We start from the raw sequence: 17,043 nt of genomic DNA on the forward strand, positions 1-17,043 counted from the left end.
CCAGGCGCCCCTGTTTCTAAGTTCTCTATAATGCACCCCCTTATTGGCTGCCCCTGGAGGGCATCACTCCTACTTCCCCCCGCCCCCCCGCCAGCACCAAGGTCCAGAGACATCTGGGACGCTGAAGGCCAGACAATGGCAGACAGTGGACATGGCTCAGGTGCGTGTGGTGGCGAAGCCTGGGCTTCTAGCTGCACCACGGTCCTGCCCGGAATCCCGTGGCTCCGACCAGCATTGACCCCTGCGAACCCTGTGCAGGTCTGGAGACGCTTGGTACGGTCACAACGGGGGAGGGCTCTCCAGCGTCTCGTGGGGCAGGGCCACGGATGGGGCACCCAGCACCGCTCTGGCTGGCTCCCACCCACCCCCGCTCCACCCCCGCAGAACCAGCAGTGCCAACCCATCGGCTTCAGACAGTAGGCAGGTGCCCTGGGCGCTCCTGGGCGGCTGAAGCGGTGTTTCTGTTTTGTGGCTGATAATGCAATCCAGATGAAGAACTTCCGGGTCTTTGTGCGATGTTCCGTCCACGCAGTAGGTGCTCTGGTGGGTGGCAGGAGAGCGAGGTGCACAGGTGCGCTTGCCGTCAGGGTGACAGCTTGGCTCGGCCGGCCCGCTGCCCTCATAAGCGCTGGGGCAGTGTCTCCGGAGTGTCAGGCCCATGCTGCGTGCTGAGGACAGAGCGGATCCACCAACGTGGGTTCTCTCTGGTGGCGCACTGTTGGGTGTATGTTCTGGGTGGGGGCCAGACAGGGGCAGCCCAGGGTGGGAAGTGCTGGGGGCACAGAGCCAGGCCGTGGCGGGCGGGGTGGGGGAAGGCGCCCGAGGAGACGTGGAGCTGGGCGGCCCACGCTGCCTCCAGGCCAGGGGTAGCGTGAGCCAAAGTGTGGGTGACGGAGAGCCCTGCCTCAGCACTGCCAGGGGGGTGGGGGACTCGGGTGCCAGTGGGCAGGGAGTGGGGCTGGACGGGTCTGCATGGCCTGCTCCTCCCAGAGGGCCTCCCAGGTCATGCTGAGGCATTTGGGGTTTGTCCTGAGGGCAACAGAAGCCTTTTTAAGGATTCCCTGAACAGATTTGCAGGTTGAAAGAGGGATCCATGTGGTGCTGGGCGTGGGGAGGTCAGATTGGGAGGACCCAGGTGGGAGATGCGGCAGGTGCGGTGAAGATGCAAGGGGAAGGTGCTGGAGAGCCAGGGGTAGGAGCTCTGGGTGTTGGCCGCTGATTTGGTGGGGTGGGGGGGGGGCTGGGAGGAGGGAGAGGCTGGTCTGGGTGGGCATTGATGCTGGCATTGAACAAGCTGGTGCCCAGGGAGACGGGTGGTATTATCCACATCCCCAGAGGTGATGAGATTCAGGACCAAAGAACTTACACCACGCACGCAAAGTCCCACAGCTCGCAAGGGGCCAGCCGCGGGCTCACACGGGGACCAGGTCCGCCTCACTGCAAAGCCAAGGTCCCAGTGGCTCCGTGGCCACAGGGCAGGGAGAGGCAGCTCACCCAAGATGGAACACCAGGAGGAGAGCTCGAGGCCTTTGCAAGGAGAGATGCAGTGAGAACACCGTGTACCGTCCTCTCCGTGGTAATAAAAAACACCCCTGAAAACACCAGGTTGGCAGTTTGCGGAATGAGCCGGTTTGCAGGGACTCAGGGCAGCCTTTTCAGAAGGAACTGAGGAGTAGAAGCAGGTGCTGGGGCATTGTGGGGCGACTTGAAATAGGCGAGCGGAGAAAGTGGGTGCCCCCAGCCCCAGGGACGGCGGAGAAGGCACATTACCTCCACCGCAGGAGGCCAGAGGGGAAGGAGAAGCACCTGTCAAATCTGGAGCGTTCGCAGCTGTAAGGCTGACCCAGGTGTGATTAAAAACGGTGCAGACCTTCCTCGACTTCAGGCAGGGCTGCGTCCCGGGAAACCCACCGTGCACGCAGCACGGCTCTGCCCGGCCCGCAGCACCCAGGACACTCAGCACACGAGCCTCCACACGGGGGAGTCCTGACCGAGAGCACCAAACAGAAGGGCCGTGTGGGTGCTGTTGGCCCGGAGAGCGCGCAGCCGCCCAGCGCCATGAGGACACTGCCCCACGTGCCGAGAGCCCAGGGAAACGCAGACTCCGAATTCTAAGCAGGGCTCCTACCGCATCCGTAACCGGCTTCGGAACCACTGCCGGGTGGGAGAACGGCCCAGGGGAGCGGTGGGAAGTGGGGGAGCTCTGCGTTAATCTCCTCCGCTCTCTCTCACACCCTCTCTCCTACCCCTTCCTGGGGCGCTGGGGGGGCTTGCTGAGCACGGCAGCTGGGGGGCAGGGGCAGGAGGCCCTCGTCGGTGGGGCCTGGCCCTCCCTCAGGGTTCTGGGCCACGAGGCTGTGCTGGCGGGGCCGCCCGCGGGCCTTTCCTCTGATGCTGCCACGCTGTTCCAGTGACCCGTGCCGGCTGCCTCCCTGGCTCGCTGGGGTGGGAAGCGGGGCGCCCACCCGCGGAGGCCTCAGGCTGTCTCTTCAGTTCGTCAGGTGCGCCTATGTCATCATCCTCATGGCCGTCTACTGGTGCACGGAAGTCATCCCCCTGGCTGTCACCTCCCTCATGCCCGCCTTGCTCTTCCCGCTCTTAAAGATTCTGGACTCCAAGCAGGTGAGCAGCCCCGGGCGGCTTCCCGCATCCCCGCCTTGGCTCACCCTCCCGGCCCCCTCAGAGCTGCCTGGGCCGCGGGGGACCCCCGCGTCTGGCACGGAGACAGACCGCGTGACCGCCCATCCCCACTCTGAGTGGACCCTGGAGTCGGCCCCTGGTCTGCGTACCTGGCTCGGGGCCCGGGGGGCCCAGGGCCGCCCTGACAGGCCCCGTGCTGTCCTCCAGGTGTGTGTCCAGTACATGAAGGACACGAACATGCTGTTTCTGGGCGGCCTCATTATGGCGGTGGCTGTGGAGCGTTGGAATCTGCACAAGAGGATAGCCCTGCGCACGCTGCTCTGGGTGGGGGCCAAGCCTGCGCAGTGAGCACGCTTTCTCCCTCTGGGACGGGGCGGGGGGCACAGACCAGATCACCCACAGGCCCGCGCTGGCCACGGGCTTCCCTGGGCTTGGCAGGCAGGTGGCCCCCTGGCTGATCACGTGACGGTCAGCTGGGTGACCAGAGGGGCGTGTGAGCAGCAGTGGGCAAGGGCTCTTTGAATGCAGGGCAGACTGGGCACCGAAGGCCCCTCGCATGGATGCAAGCCTTCCTGGGGGTAGGGCTGCCCCTTCCCCAGGAAACAAGGCATTGGAGGCTGGATCAAGCCCTGCCTGAAACCCCAGTTGAGCCCCCGTGGGGCCATGAAACACCATATCATTCATTCGTTCCTGCAAACTCTGGCCCTCGTCCTGGCCTGGGTCCCAGCATTCGATCTTACGGGTCCATGAGGCCCGCTGGCTCGGACAGCAGCTTGGACCTTGGTGCAGTGCACAGCCCTGGACCCCTTCCTCAGGCCGATCGGTGACCAGGGCAGGCACCTGGCCCAGACAGGCATGGAGACCATAGGCAGCCGAGTCCCATTCTGCCAGGCCCCACGAACGCCTTCTGTTCCTGGCCCTGGAGGCACGGAGCAGAATCAGCCCCTTCCCCAGCTCACGGTGGAAGGAGGGAGCAGATGTGGAAACAGTTTGGGAGTCCAGCCGGGGACGTATGTCTGAGGGAGGATGGAGGGTTGTGCTCAGCCCTAGCTGCCAGGCGCGGGGAGGGAGGCCACGGGGAAGGGAGGTCGGGGGACAGGTTCTGCAGGCCACGAGGAGTTCGTCTCTCGTGGGTGACAAGGTAGACACTGGGGGAACACGGGGTGTTGCAAGTGAAGGGAGCATGTTTCCCGAACGGTTTGTGGACCTGGTTCCCCGCCGCGTGGAGGGGGCATGGAGAGAGGTGGGGTCAGCCCGGAGGGAAGTCTGGCTTCCCCAGGCCCCTTCCGTGGCTTCCCACTCTGCACCGGGGCCAGCTCTCCCTTGCGAGGTGGGAGCCGCTCACGGCCGTGACTGGCTGTCAGGCCTCTCGGTGCCGCGGAGCCAGCGGGGACCTCGGTAATGTTGCCCCACGGTTGTGCTCCCCGCCCCCTACACCATCCCGTCTTGAACTGGCTCTGGCCCCTGGCTTCCCCGCAGGGGGACCTAGCCCCCCGTGGCTCCCTGGGGCTGGGGGCGGAGGGGCTGGGGGTCCTCCAGCTCTCCCCCCGTCCCTCCTCTGCAGGTTGATGCTGGGCTTCATGGGCGTCACGGCCTTTCTGTCCATGTGGATCAGCAACACGGCCACCACGGCCATGATGGTGCCCATCGTGGAGGCCATGCTGCAGCAGATGGAGGCCACCAACGCAGCCGCCGAGGCCAGCCTGGGGGCCCTGGAGCTGGCGGAGAAGGGCAAGGCGGGCGAGCTGCCAGGTGAGCCCCTGGCCCGGGTGCCGCGGGGCCCACGAGGGCCGCTCTCCTCTCTGCCACCTGGAGCCCTCCCTCAAACAGGAGGAACACTTAGAAAAGGCTGCTTTTGTAAGTTTTAGGAACGTGACCGTTGCATAAAAGGTAGACCCTGTGGGAGATCCCACGCATGCTTTCTGCCAGCCACACAAGTCGGCGCCGTCATCGGATTACTCACCAGGGCATCTTTCAAGCACCTCCTGGGTGCCCCCACCCCTTCTATGCCTGCTCCTGCTCGGGGGGCCCTCTGCTCTCTGCTCCCACAGGTGTTGGGGTGGGGGCCCCACGCTGGCTTCCCAATCAGGCCCCCGAGCTCGGGGAGGTCGGAGAGCACCTGTTTTGTTCTCCACCACATTCGCGCCCCATGCCCAGGGCTGCGCTCCCCCTGCGGGTTCCAGCTACAGAGATGCAGCAGAGGCCCCTGGCACAGCTCATCTGACTCGGGGATGCCTTACCAGACACTGGGGGTGCGAGGAAAGGGACAAGACTCGCTGGGGGAGAGGGCCGGTGAGGTGGATCTGGACCCCCGCCCCATCCCCCAGTGGAGGGAACAGCAGGAACAGAGACAGGGTGGCAGGAGGGAAGGGCGTGTGTCTGAGCTGCCGGCTGTGTGCGGAGCCCCGCATCCCGGAGAAGGAGGCGGGCGCACACCGCGGGGGGCTGGGGGCTGACCTGTGGGAGCACTGGCGGGAGAGCCCGTCCCATCCTCAGGGCAGGGCAGGGTCAGGCGCCGGAGCGGGCGGCCCTCACTGGCTCAGCCCACGGCGTGCCCCCACAGGGAGCCAAGTGACCTTCGAAGGCCCTCCCGAGGGGCGGCAGGCCGACCGAGACAGGAGGAGCCTGTGTAAGGCCATGACTCTGTGCGTGTGCTATGCGGCCAGCATCGGGGGCACCGCCACGCTGACGGGGACGGGACCCAACGTGGTGCTTCTGGGCCAGATGCACGAGTGAGTCATGGGCATGCCTCCCGGGGAGGTGAGGAGGGCATGGGGCACCTCCACCTTTCCTTCCTGCCGTAGCCCCGCACCTGCCCGGGACCCCATGGGGTGGAGGCTGCCGTCCACAGTCCCGGTTGCCTTCTGCCCTGGGGCGAGTCCTGCCTTTCTTCCACGACGCTCGNTCAGACAGGGAGTGTGCTCTGAGCACTGAGCTAGAGTTGTGGGAAATGACAGCGTGGGGCCAGACGCGGGTCCTGGGTCACAGCTTGCAGAAAACAGACGCCCCCTCACAGCTGGCTCGCTGACCTTGGCTGTGAACGGTGGTGTCAGCGAAGGGTTAGGGGTCAGGTTACTTGTTGCCTCCAAGTGCCCTTGGGGGCCCCAGGTGGACCGCAGGGCTGGTAGGGCTGGGATCGCAGGGAGGCCGGCCCTACCCGTGAGGCCCTGAGGGTCAGTGGACGGCAGCTGATGCGGAGTCCTGGGCAGGTGCACGAGGGTTCCCACGCAGACGGGAGCCCTGGACCAGGCAGGCGGGGCCGCTGGGAGGTGGGAAGGAGCCCAGCCCGCAGACACTTGAGGCCCAACACGCAGGCGGTTTTGATCTTGAGAGGACTTTCTGTAATGATAGCCTAGGGTTCTCCCTGACGTCCGCTGGGGCAGTGTGGGGAAGGCTGTGTCTGCTTCCACACCCGCGGGCTGGCCGAGGGAGCCGCGCCTGGGGCTGGAGGGCAGGGCTGCAGCTCAAGGGACCCCTTGCCAGCCCCAGGGAAGGTCCCCCCAACCCCATGCCGCCCTGGGGAGCTCTGGAGAGTCACTTCCCTCCAGGAGTGGGCTCTGAGGGGGGCCCGGGGAGCCCCGAAACTCTCACCCAGCTTCCGTGTGCACGGAAGTGCGTTATTTTGGAGGGATGGGCCCTGACTTTTGCGAGGCCCCCAGTGGGGTCTGGACCTGCAGGCAGGGCAGTCGGCTGCTCCCCAGGCCTGTTTTGTGTGTGCCGAGGGGCTCAACTGCCATTCGGTGTCACCCCTGCCGCCCGGACGTGGAGGTGGGACCAGCGTCTCTCCCTTTGTTCAGGCTGTTTCCCGCCAGCAAGGACCTGGTGAACTTCGCCTCCTGGTTTGGGTTTGCCTTCCCCAACATGCTGGTGATGCTGCTGCTGGCCTGGCTGTGGCTCCAGTGCGTGTACCTGAGGTTCAGGTGAGCACGCGCCGTAACCACGCCCCCTCCCCCCCAGAGAGCCAGCCTCTAGCCATTGCCCCCTCCCCCCCTCCCAGAGAGCCAGCCTCTAACCACGCCCCCTCCCCCTTCAGAAAGCCCAGACTTGGCCGGGGGCTGCAAGGTCCTTCCTGCCCCGCCCTGGCCATTTGTCCAGGCGCCCCCTGCTAGTCTGGCCACCCCGGCCGCTCGCCTTGCCCCTGCACCTGCCGCCCTTCTTGCTGGAAGCCCGTTCCCTACCTTCCGGCCTTCCCACCTCCTCGGCCTCAAGGCCAGCTCCGATGCACCTCCCCCGGCAGGGACACCGGTCCCGACTTTGCTACCCCGACTTTGCTACCCCGGCTCTGTTTCAGAAGAGCTGCTCCCTCAGTCCCGGGCCTCCCTGGGAGCTGGCCCTTGGTGCCCAAATGCTGGCACTGCCCCTCCCGTGACTCGCACGCCTGTGGCGGGCCCTGTCGGTCCCCTGCAGCCAGCCTGGCTCCTGGCCCCGGGGTGGGGGGAGCAGGTGTGGGTCGAAGCTGCTAAGAAGATGCTTGTCCCCTGTGCCCATCAGTCCCCTCGGGGCTCCAGCCTCAGGGCCTCATCTGAACCTAATTACCTATGAAGGTCTCGCCTCCTGATGCCATCACACTGGCGGGTGGGGCTTCCACCTGTGACCGTGGGGGGACACAGTTCATTCCATAAGGGTCCCCTCCTGGGGAGACCGAGGCCTGCTGCCCTTGACCGCCCTGAGGCCCAAGCACAGCATGAGGTGGGGGGCTGCCCTAAAGCCCTGAGGTCCACTGAGTTCCCTGCAGGGCGAGCAGGGGGACCTGGGCTGGCTCCAAGGCCACAGGGGCACCACCAGCGTCCGCAGTGTCACCGGCAGGAACCCCAGCAGAGCCTGCCCAGCCTGGTGTGGCCCCTGCCGGCCTTCTGATGGGGGAGTCCGCCTTAGGCCGTGTTCAGCCAGCCCGCCGCGCCAGCTCAGGGGCCCTTGATGACCTGACCTGGAGCATGGTTCGGGGGGGCAGCCCCCAGGGAGCCTTGTACAATGTGAGCATAGCAAAGATGTTCTCGGGCCCAGGCCACGCCTGCCATGTCCTGGCCCCCATGGCCCCAGCCCCCAGGCCTTGTACAGGCAGCACCTGCCTCAGCTGTGGGGACGCCCCTTCTGTCACCCTCACTTGGTCCCCCCTGGGCAACGTCAGGGTGGCTGCCTCCAGGCCTCATCCAAGAAAACTACCCTCCTGGGTTCACAGCCTCAGGGACCATGGGCCCCCCAGGACTAACGGGGCATTACCGCTGGCTTGCACCCAGCTTTGCTAACCAGGCTGGACCCCTGCCCTCCCGTGAAGTCTGTCCCAGGGCCCGGGAGGGACTCCTAGCAGGGAGGGCTCTCTCAGGACAATGCTCTTGGCCTTCAGGCTGCCTGGGGCTGGAATGCCCAGACAATCCCACAGGCCTGCATCCTGGGCACCGATGGCCCTGGCCGGCCCCTCCCCATGGCCGAGGTACCCTCAGCACCTGTCCGCAGACCCCTCCTCTGCCCCATCCCTCGTGCCAGCACGCCAGGCGAGGTCCTGCAGGGCAGCCTGGGCAGGCTGTGGGTGGCCGTGGCCACTGGTCCCCGGGGAGCCCCCAAGAGCAGGGCCACCATACACCTGTGCCCCCCACCCCCCCAATCACAAGCTCCCACCCTGCTCCTGCCTGGCCTGGGCTGCTTAGACCTGTCCTTGTTCTTTGTGTCCTCTTGAACCACCCATGTTGGGGCTTGGCATCTCAGCTCTGGGCCCCGGTGGGACCACCCCCGGTGAGGAAGACCCCCCCCCCGCCCCGAGCTGGCTCTAGAACTTCTCCCAACCATCCCCCAGATGACGGGAGCCGCCGGTTCCCAGGTGACCAGGCACCTGCCACGGCCCCCTTACCAGGGGCGGCCCTGGCTCTGCTGATTTCTGCCTCCTTGGCCCCTGCCCGCCCCTCCCCCCTGCCCCTCGGCTTCCGCTCCTGGCTGTCCTTCTCCCGTCTTGCCTCCACTGGCCCTGAGACCCCGTTCAGCCTGGCCCCCACACCTGTGCCCTCCGACCGCCTTGGAAGCCCCCTCTGGTTCTGGGGGCACCCTGGGCTGTGCTCTGGGCACACATCACAGAGACCGTCCCTCACTGTGTTCTGCGAGGCAGGGCCAGCAGAGATTGGAGACAGGACTGGGGAAGGGGCTCGCTCGAGGCTGCACCATGTGCCCTTCCACCCCGTCCTGCTGCCCTACGTGCAGCCTTCCATCTGACCATCCAACTGGCCCTGCGCCAGCCGGCCCGCCTCACTGGCCTCTCGTCTGTGCGCCCTCTAGTTTTAAGAAGTCCTGGGGCTGCGGGCTGGAGAGCAGGAGTCACGAGAAGGCTGCCTACGAGGTGCTGCGGGAGGAGTACAGGAAGCTGGGGCCCTTCTCCTTCGCCGAGGCCAATGTCCTGCTGTGCTTCCTCCTGCTGGTCGGCCTGTGGTTCTCCCGGGACCCTGGCTTCATGCCCGGCTGGGTGTCGCTGGCCTGGGACGAGGGCGAGACGAAGTAAGTCGCAGGCTCCCTTGTCCCGCGTTGAGTTCTGCCGCTCCCTTTCCTCACCTGGGTCTTCTCGGCAAGCCCGCAGATGTGTCCCTGCTGACCAGGCAGGGCGGCCGGGCTGTGACAGGAAGGACTTGCCGAGCCAGGATCTCTGCCGTCTTTCCTCCCTCTGAAGGCAGAGTCCGGGGTCTGGGGCCTTTGTAGAGACCTGGCGGAGAGGGCGTGGGCTGCTTCCCTCCAGGTGGAAGGAGCGAGGTTCCTAGACGAGGCAGGCGACGTCGGCGGGGGATACCCGATGTTACACCTGTCGCGTAGGAAGGTCTGCTGGGATAGCAGCCGGGCCCTGGCAGGCACCCCGGAACCCAGGGTTCTAGACAGTCTGAGGAGAACACGTCACGATGCTCGCCCACACAGACAGAGGGGAGCGAGCAGGTCAGGGTCGCCCCGCTGGGGGCAGAGCTGGGCCCAGACGTGACTGTCCTGGCTTCCAGCCACGGTTTCATCCGTACAGTGCTTCCGACATTGGCCCTTGGCGCTCCAGTCCTCGCGCTCAGTGCGCCCTTGGACACAGACTAGGTTTGAGGAGTGGGGGCCCTGAAGCTAGCTGGGCACGTCCTATGCACTCTCCCCTATAGGTATGTGTCTGACGCCACCGTGGCCATCTTCGTGGCCACCTTGCTGTTTGTCATGCCTTCGCAGAGGCCCCAGTTCAACTTCCGCGGCCAGACTGAGGAGGGTAAGGCTCTGTCCTGGCCTCGCGCTCATCAGGGTGCCCCCCACCACCGAGAGAGGGAGCCCCGCCCTGTCGGAGAGGCCTGGCTAGACTGCCACGTCCAGGCAGGGGGCATTCGTCAGCCCTCCCCGGGACTGTTCAGTGCAAACTCTCTTCTCTTGTGCCCTTTACACATTGGAAATCTTATCAGTATCACATCAGGACAGAAGAATGTTCCCGATTTCCCTCAATGCCAGCAGTGTATTTTCAGTTTCTCTCTTCCCGTCTCTGCTAGGATGCGTGTGCACACGGCTGCGATCCACACACAGACACGGCTCTAATTCCGGTTCTCTGTCGTGTGGGTTTTCGTGTTTTCACGCTGTGAACACATCCTGTTAAACACACAGCCTCTGACTTTATTTTCTCTAATAACGGCATCGTATCTCTTCGAGGGGCTGTGCTGTTCTCTCAGGGAACATTCTGGCTGTTCTGAATTTTTCATTATCATAAATTAGTGTTTTCATGCGTGTAGCTTTTTCTTTGAGGGTGTTTCTTTAGGATTAATATCCAGGAGCAATGTAATTGTAAGAATATGTACGTCTTAATGGCTCTTAAAATGGGTTGCCGAACTGGTTTTCAAAAAGATTGTGCAATTTCTGCGCCAGCAGGAGTGTAACAGTTTTGCCACATCTTCACTGGCAATGGGTGTTGCGATTACTGTGAGTTTTAGCTGATTTATGGATAGGAGAAGGTGCCCATTGAGCTCATGGGCTTTTATTCCCCTTCATTCGATCTCTTCTGCTTCCCGATGCGGCTCTGGGTTTTGGATGTGTGTTTTTATGGTTTCTTCTCAGAAAGGAAAACTCCGTTTTATCCCCCTGCGCTGCTGACCTGGAAGGTGACCCAGGAGAAAGTGCCCTGGGGCATCGTGTTGTTGCTGGGAGGGGGCTTCGCGCTGGCCAAAGGATGCGAGGTAAGGCCCCCCTGCAGGCTGCCAGGGCCTCTATTGCACAAGAGGGCGTCAGAGAACTTTGTCCCTCCACCCACACCCCTGCGCTGTGCGCTCTGGTTCAATGTCTGTCTGCTCCAGAGAGCTGCAGGTGTCTTGAGGACAGGGACTCTGTCTTGTCACCAAGGATGGATAGACGGGTGGGTGGATGGATGGACAGACCTGGAATAGAGACAGTGCTCTTTGAGCAATCGTAGCGATGAGTGAATGAGTGACCAGGAGAGTAAGTCAGCCGAGAGAGGCAGAGGACTCTGTGAGGTCTCCTTTGGGGTTTGGTGACAATGACCTCGGCTTTGATTTGTTCTGGGGGGTCTCTTCCTACCACGCCATCTTGTTCTTCTACTCACTGGACTCTGCTCATATAGCTGACATTTAAACACTTTTTCTCTATCTAAAAAAATTTTTTCTATCAAGGTATATAGCAGCACAGAAGGAGCGGAACAGCTTTTGGGAGAAAACACCCCGAAATGTAATTTCCCCTTTCTCGATAGGGAAGAAATGAGGTGGGGAGAGAGATGAGCCCGCTTGGTGCTGTTGTCCTCCATCCATCCTTCCATCTGTCCATCTATCCATCCATCCCTTCATCCATCCTTCCATCTGTCCATCCATCATCCATCCATCCATCCATCCATCCATCCATTCATCCATCCATCCAACGTTCCATCCATCCATCTGTCCATCCATCCATCCATCCATCCATCTGTCCATCCATCCATCCATCCATCATCCATCCATCCATCCATCCATCCATCCATCCATCTGTCCATCCATCCCTTCATCTTTCCATCCATCCTTCCATCCATCCAGGAGGAGAATGTCATAGACCGACTTGGTCTATCTTGTTTCTTCTGCTCCTTCAGCATCTAAAATGGAGCCCCGTGCATAACAGGAACATAAATATCTTTTAGATGAATAAATCCATCCTTCTGGTCACCTCTCCATTCGTTCATCCATCCATCTATTGTCATTCATGCATTCATTCATTCTTGTATTCATTCATCAAACATTCCTATTATGTCCATATTAGATCAGGCCTGGGAATTACAGAGCAGGCTGATAATGTTCCTGCTCTGAGGCCTTTGCAGCCTGGAGAGGGGATCATATCTGAAAAGCATGTCAGGAAGGAGCGATCCCTGAAGGAAGGAGTAAGCATGCAGTGTTGAGCTCAGGAGCAGCAGAAGATGAGGCTGGTGTGGCTCGAAGAAGCCACTTCACCGAGAGTCAAGATAGGGGGTGTGGACTTTATTCCGTGGGCAAGCCCTGAAGGGTTGAGTCCAGAGTGACTCGGTCCGATCTGCACGTGGGGAAACACGCTGATGTGGGGAGTGGAGACCCAGGCAGGGAACGGCTGTGGGAAAGCCAGTCGGGGCTCAGTACCTCATCTGACCCAGTCTCGGAGCGTGAGGCTCCGTGAGCGTTCAGTCCGCCCTCAGACTCGCTCCTCCTCCAAATCCTCGATTTCCGGCCCGGGTCCCTCTCCTGAGCGTCAGGAGCTGCAGGGGCCTGAGCCGTGGGGAGATGTTCGGGGTGACTGGGTGGCCGAGTGGGCATAACAGTGCCCACAGGGTGGCACCCAGCCCCCCAGGTTGGACAGCAGGTGGACGGGGAGCCCCAGGGAGCAGATCCAGGGCCAGAGAGGATGACTTCAGGCTGGGACGTGTTGAGTGTGACTCTGAGCCGAAATTCGGTTAGTAGGCTGGCTGGGCTGGAAACAGATTTAGGAGACATCGAGGTGGGGATGGGGAGAGTCAGGGCGCAGGAGGGGCCGAGCTCCCTGGGGAAGGACCAGGGTCGCTCCCGGCCCTCGGTGACCGCCCTCCCCTGCTTCCCAGGCCTCGGGGCTGTCTGAATGGATGGGGAAGCAGATGGAGCCCTTGCACTCCGTGCCCCCTGCAGCCATCACCTTGATCCTCTCCCTGCTTGTTGCTGTGTTCACGGAGTGCACAAGCAACGTGGCCACCACCACCCTGTTCCTGCCCATCTTCGCCTCCATGGTAAGTGACCTGCTGGGGAGATGACCCTTAGCCATCGTGGCACAGGAGGCCGTCAACCCGTGACCGTGTCCTGGGTCCTTAGCGGGACGGTGAGGTCGGGGGCCAGAGCCCAACCTCGCTTCCGAGGTCCTTCTTCGTATCCCGCATGTGCCCCGAAATGTAAAGCAAGAACCGACCACTCAAAAGTCATTTATAAATGTGGCCGGTTATTTCTCAAGCTGAGGAGACAGGGTTTGCAGCAAGGAGGAGCGGGCCAGGGCCATGGGGGTGATGGGGCATCTGGCGTATGTAGGGGTGTGTGGAAGGGCGGCAGGTTGGCCGGAGCCCACCAGGAAGAAATCCTGGGGAACTGGGTCTTGGGGATGGTGGGAGGCAGAGGACGTTCAGGGAGGTTGGAGTGGCCCAGGCGCTGGGCGCAGAGGGAGTGGGTGGGGTGGAGGGGGCCGAGTGCAAGGCTAGAGTTCTGTGCTTTGGGCAAGCATGTATGCGAGCTGGGACCGAGGATGAGTAGGGCTTGGAGGAAGAGCAGCTGTGATCTTCTCTTGCATTTCCGTCCGCCACTCACTGCTCGGCGGTCCCGACCTCAGGGTGCTGCAGCGGGAGCCCCGGGCTGGGGGTCAGAGGACCTGAGTCCAAGCTGTGGGGTCCTCAAACGCGGCACCTCAGTTCTTACCTGTGCTGAGGGCGCAGTAAGAGGAGGGCCATGGGAATCCTCCGTGAGCAACAGCACAAGCCTGGGAGGGGCCGTGGTTGCCGCTCCGGGGTTGGGAGCCAGACTCAAGTCAGTAGATTTTCCCTCGGCCGCCCCGCATCCACATGTGTGGAAGTGAAACCCAATGGTTTTCTCCTTCCATTCTGAGTGGAGATGGACGTGGTGGAGCTCTGCCTCCCCTAAGCAGACTGCTGGGCAAGCGGTGGTGGGCCCCTGCCCCCAAGGAAGGCCTGGCTTGCTCACCTCCAGCCTAGAGCCAGACAAATGGGGGTTTTCACCTGAAGGCGTGGCCAGGCTTTTCTCGAGCCAGAAGCCCACAGCTTCATCTGAGGCCCCTGGAGCTCCTCCCTCAGCATCCACCTGTGGGGGAGGGGCAAGTGGTGACCCCCCACCCCGGCTGGGTCACAGAAGCACATGGGGTGCAAATGCCATGCACTCAGGGCCAGGACAAGAGGGGGTTCAGGACACAGGCGGGGCTGCCTGGGCCTCTCAGCCACTCCCCGCCTTTCAGAGACTGTTTACCCACAGGAACCATGAGCCGAAGCCGCTCGTGCACTTGAACTCAGCAATTTCATGTCTGGGAACGTGTCTTAGGAAGACGGTCAGAGGTGCTCACAAGCCTCTATTACAGAGAAAGCACATCCCAGAACGTTTGCTGCCCAGGTGTTTTCATAGCAGGAGGGGACTGGCGAGAGGAGACAGAGACCTACGACACAGTATCAGCCTCAGGGGGAATCACAGTTTTGAAGGGTACTTAAAGTTGAAAGCATTGCAGGTACACATGGTTAGTAAGTGACCAAGAACCCCGGAGGGTACACAGACGCCGGCCCTCCAGCCTCCTCCCCAGAGACAGCTTCTGCCATGAATGTCTTGGGTATCTTTCGGGATGTATCTCTCTCTCTCTCTCTTTAAACAAATGGTATCATTCTGTGGTCCCGTTCTTTTCCTCTACCATCTATCAGGGATCTTCCTGTGCTGGTGGGTCAGACGCAGCCGCGAGCGGCCCTGTCATGTTTATGTTTATGTTTCATCTAACCACCTGCTTCTGTGGCGTACGGATGAGTCTGTCTCCTGAGCGTGTCGCTGATACAAAGTCGTGCATGTGTCTGTCCTCATGTGCGCGCACGTCTGCACGATGGATTGTGAATTTTGATAGAGGTCGGAACATACTGTGAATTATATCGTTCATTCACTCAACATTCATTAATGAACGTCTGCTCTGCCCCAGGTGCTGTTAGATGTGGCTGAATTTTAAGCCGTAGAGTAAAAAAGACGGGTCCCAAATTCCATATGCAAAACAATCCCGTGTGTATAAAAACATGTGCATCACAGGCAAGAAGATGCGGGCCTTCGAGGTCTGGGGCAGGACAGACAGACGGGTGCTCACGTGGGCCGCAAGGGCACCCCAAGGTTCGGTGCAGTCTGAGCGCCCAGCATGGTCTCTGGCACATGGTGGCCAAGAGACATACACTGAATGAATGGGGGTTCAGAAAGGCCTCCCGGGAGGCGGCTGAGTTGGGCCCCTTATTGTGCAGACCCATGGACAAGGGCCCGGGGCTGGGGCTGCACACGGGGCGTTAGGGGAACATCCTTCGGGAGCTTTCATCCTGTGCACCCGTGACCTCGCGGCGCTGTGTTCCCCCAGTCACGTTCCATCGGCCTCAACCCGCTGTACGTCATGCTACCCTGCACACTGAGCGCCTCCTTCGCCTTCATGCTGCCTGTGGCCACCCCGCCGAACGCCATCGTGTTTGCCTACGGACACCTCAAGGTTTCTGACATGGTAACGCAGCCCTTATTGCTCCCGTGGGCCATGACGTTCCGTCCTGAGGGGTGGACGCCCCTGTGTTAATGGCACGTGATGTCACACGGTGTGTCCAGTCCTGTGCTCCTCATTTGCATTTATATGCAGCTTTGCTTCTCTTTTGAAATGATCTCAAATTTCGTAGACCGTTCTGTCTCCCAGAGCTGAGAGGTGGGTTCTGGAAGCTCCCAGCTGGGAAACCCTCGCCGAGCCCTTGGAAGGCGTGGGGGTGGGGGTCCCACATGGCCAGGACGGGCTTTGCAAACTAGCGACGCCAGGTGGGAAGGGCACGGCTGAGACGCAGGAGCAGGAGGGGGAGGGGGGGGGACCACCTGGGAGCAGGTGGTCTCTTGGGAACAAAGGCAGACAAAGGGGTCCCCTCCCTTCTGCTGTGGCTGGTCGCCCGTGACAGGAGGGGGAGATGGAAATGAAGGCTTTAGTTACTGTAGAACCCGGGCTGGGCGTCTCTGGGACTCCCGGGGACCCTGGGGCCCGTGCCTCAAGCCACCTCCCTGGACTGCTTCCAAGTGCTCACACGGGCCTAGAGGACCCAGCGGTCCCGCCCATTTCCCAGAGGGGGTCTGGGCGGTGATGGCACCTGCTGACCCGACCTGGCTCTGCCCGGGGGTGGGGTGAGCGTGGAGCACGGGCCCAAGGACGGGAGGCCCAGCAAGCCAGACTGGGCCCCCTTCTCCGAGAGCACTGGCCCCCAGTGTCCCGTCTCCTTCGTGCTGACAGCCCGGCCCACCCGGGGGGTGCTGACTTTGACCCTGTTTCTCCCCAGGTGAAAACAGGACTCATGATGAACATAATTGGCGTCTTCTGTGTATTTCTGGCCGTCAACACCTGGGGACGGGTCATATTTGACTTGGATCACTTCCCTGACTGGGCTAACGTGACGAATATCGAGACTTAGGGACAGCCGCACGGCCGAGCACACCGCCCCGCCCTCCTGAGGACCCCCGAGCCTTCCAGCACACCTTGCAACAGAGTTTTGGGGTTCACTCCCTGAAGTGATCCAGTGATGCCCACACCCCCCTGGAGACCCAGCCGATGGGCCAGCTCCTCCTCCAGGCCCTGGTTCAGAGCTGGGGACGGGCAGCTGCTGCACGGAAGGGGAGGGAGGCTCCGGAGATGCTGGGGCGTCTGTTTCTCCTGGGGGACCTGCCATCGCTTCTGGGACAGGTAGGCTGCAGAGGGACCGGGACGCAGGCCACCAGCTGGCCCCAAGCTGGGCTCTGGTGTCCACTTGCTTAGTCCCAGGGGCATCGAGGGGGTGATCAGATCCCAGCTTGGGAAGCAAGAGAGCCGGTGCCTCCCGCCGCTTGCCTCGGGCGGCCTCCGGGCTCCCCTGTTACTTGAAAGGGACAGCCCTACCCAGGGACACCCGGGGACAGGATGTCTGGTCCAGGGTGGCTTCCCACCGGGAACCATGGGGAGTACTGTGCCAGCACCGAAGGGTGAGGAATTTGGGCTGAGAACTTCCGGCCACCGCCGCCCACAGCACACCGCTGGCTGACTTCCCGTCCTTGCCTCGCTCCATTTTGGTGGACAGTTTGGACCCCTTCGTTGTCCTCCCACGCACCCCCTCTGTCACCTGGGCCGACGTAGCTTGGACCCCGTGGCTGGGACCCTCCAGCACACCCGTTTCTGCCGGGCAGCTCAGCTGTTCCTGCCACCCCACGCAGCTGGGGTCAC

At 62.2% G+C, this 17,043-nt stretch overlaps 1 protein-coding gene across 4 annotated transcripts in view; it reads left to right on the plus strand.

Moving 5' to 3' along the window:
* Positions 1-16,261, plus strand: part of SLC13A5 (solute carrier family 13 member 5) — a 23,804-nt gene extending 7,543 nt beyond the window's left edge. Inside the window, exons 2-12 of one of the 4 annotated variants that reach the window (XM_040628202.1) lie at positions 2,494-2,622; positions 2,848-2,984; positions 4,205-4,392; positions 5,204-5,372; positions 6,438-6,560; positions 8,905-9,120; positions 9,750-9,850; positions 10,681-10,799; positions 12,668-12,829; positions 15,187-15,324; positions 16,130-16,261. In XM_040628202.1, the coding sequence (XP_040484136.1) occupies positions 2,494-2,622; positions 2,848-2,984; positions 4,205-4,392; positions 5,204-5,372; positions 6,438-6,560; positions 8,905-9,120; positions 9,750-9,850; positions 10,681-10,799; positions 12,668-12,829; positions 15,187-15,324; positions 16,130-16,261 (1,614 nt within the window). The remainder of the gene's footprint in view (positions 1-2,493; positions 2,623-2,847; positions 2,985-4,204; positions 4,393-5,203; positions 5,373-6,437; positions 6,561-8,904; positions 9,121-9,749; positions 9,851-10,680; positions 10,800-12,667; positions 12,830-15,186; positions 15,325-16,129) is intronic. The other 3 variants (XM_040628203.1, XM_040628205.1, XM_040628204.1) reach the window with 3 other exon arrangements.
* Positions 16,262-17,043: the final 782 nt, after the last annotated feature.

This window comes from Ursus maritimus, unplaced genomic scaffold (assembly GCF_017311325.1).
Source record: "Ursus maritimus isolate PB19 unplaced genomic scaffold, ASM1731132v1 scaffold_14, whole genome shotgun sequence".
NCBI lineage: Eukaryota > Metazoa > Chordata > Mammalia > Carnivora > Ursidae > Ursus > Ursus maritimus.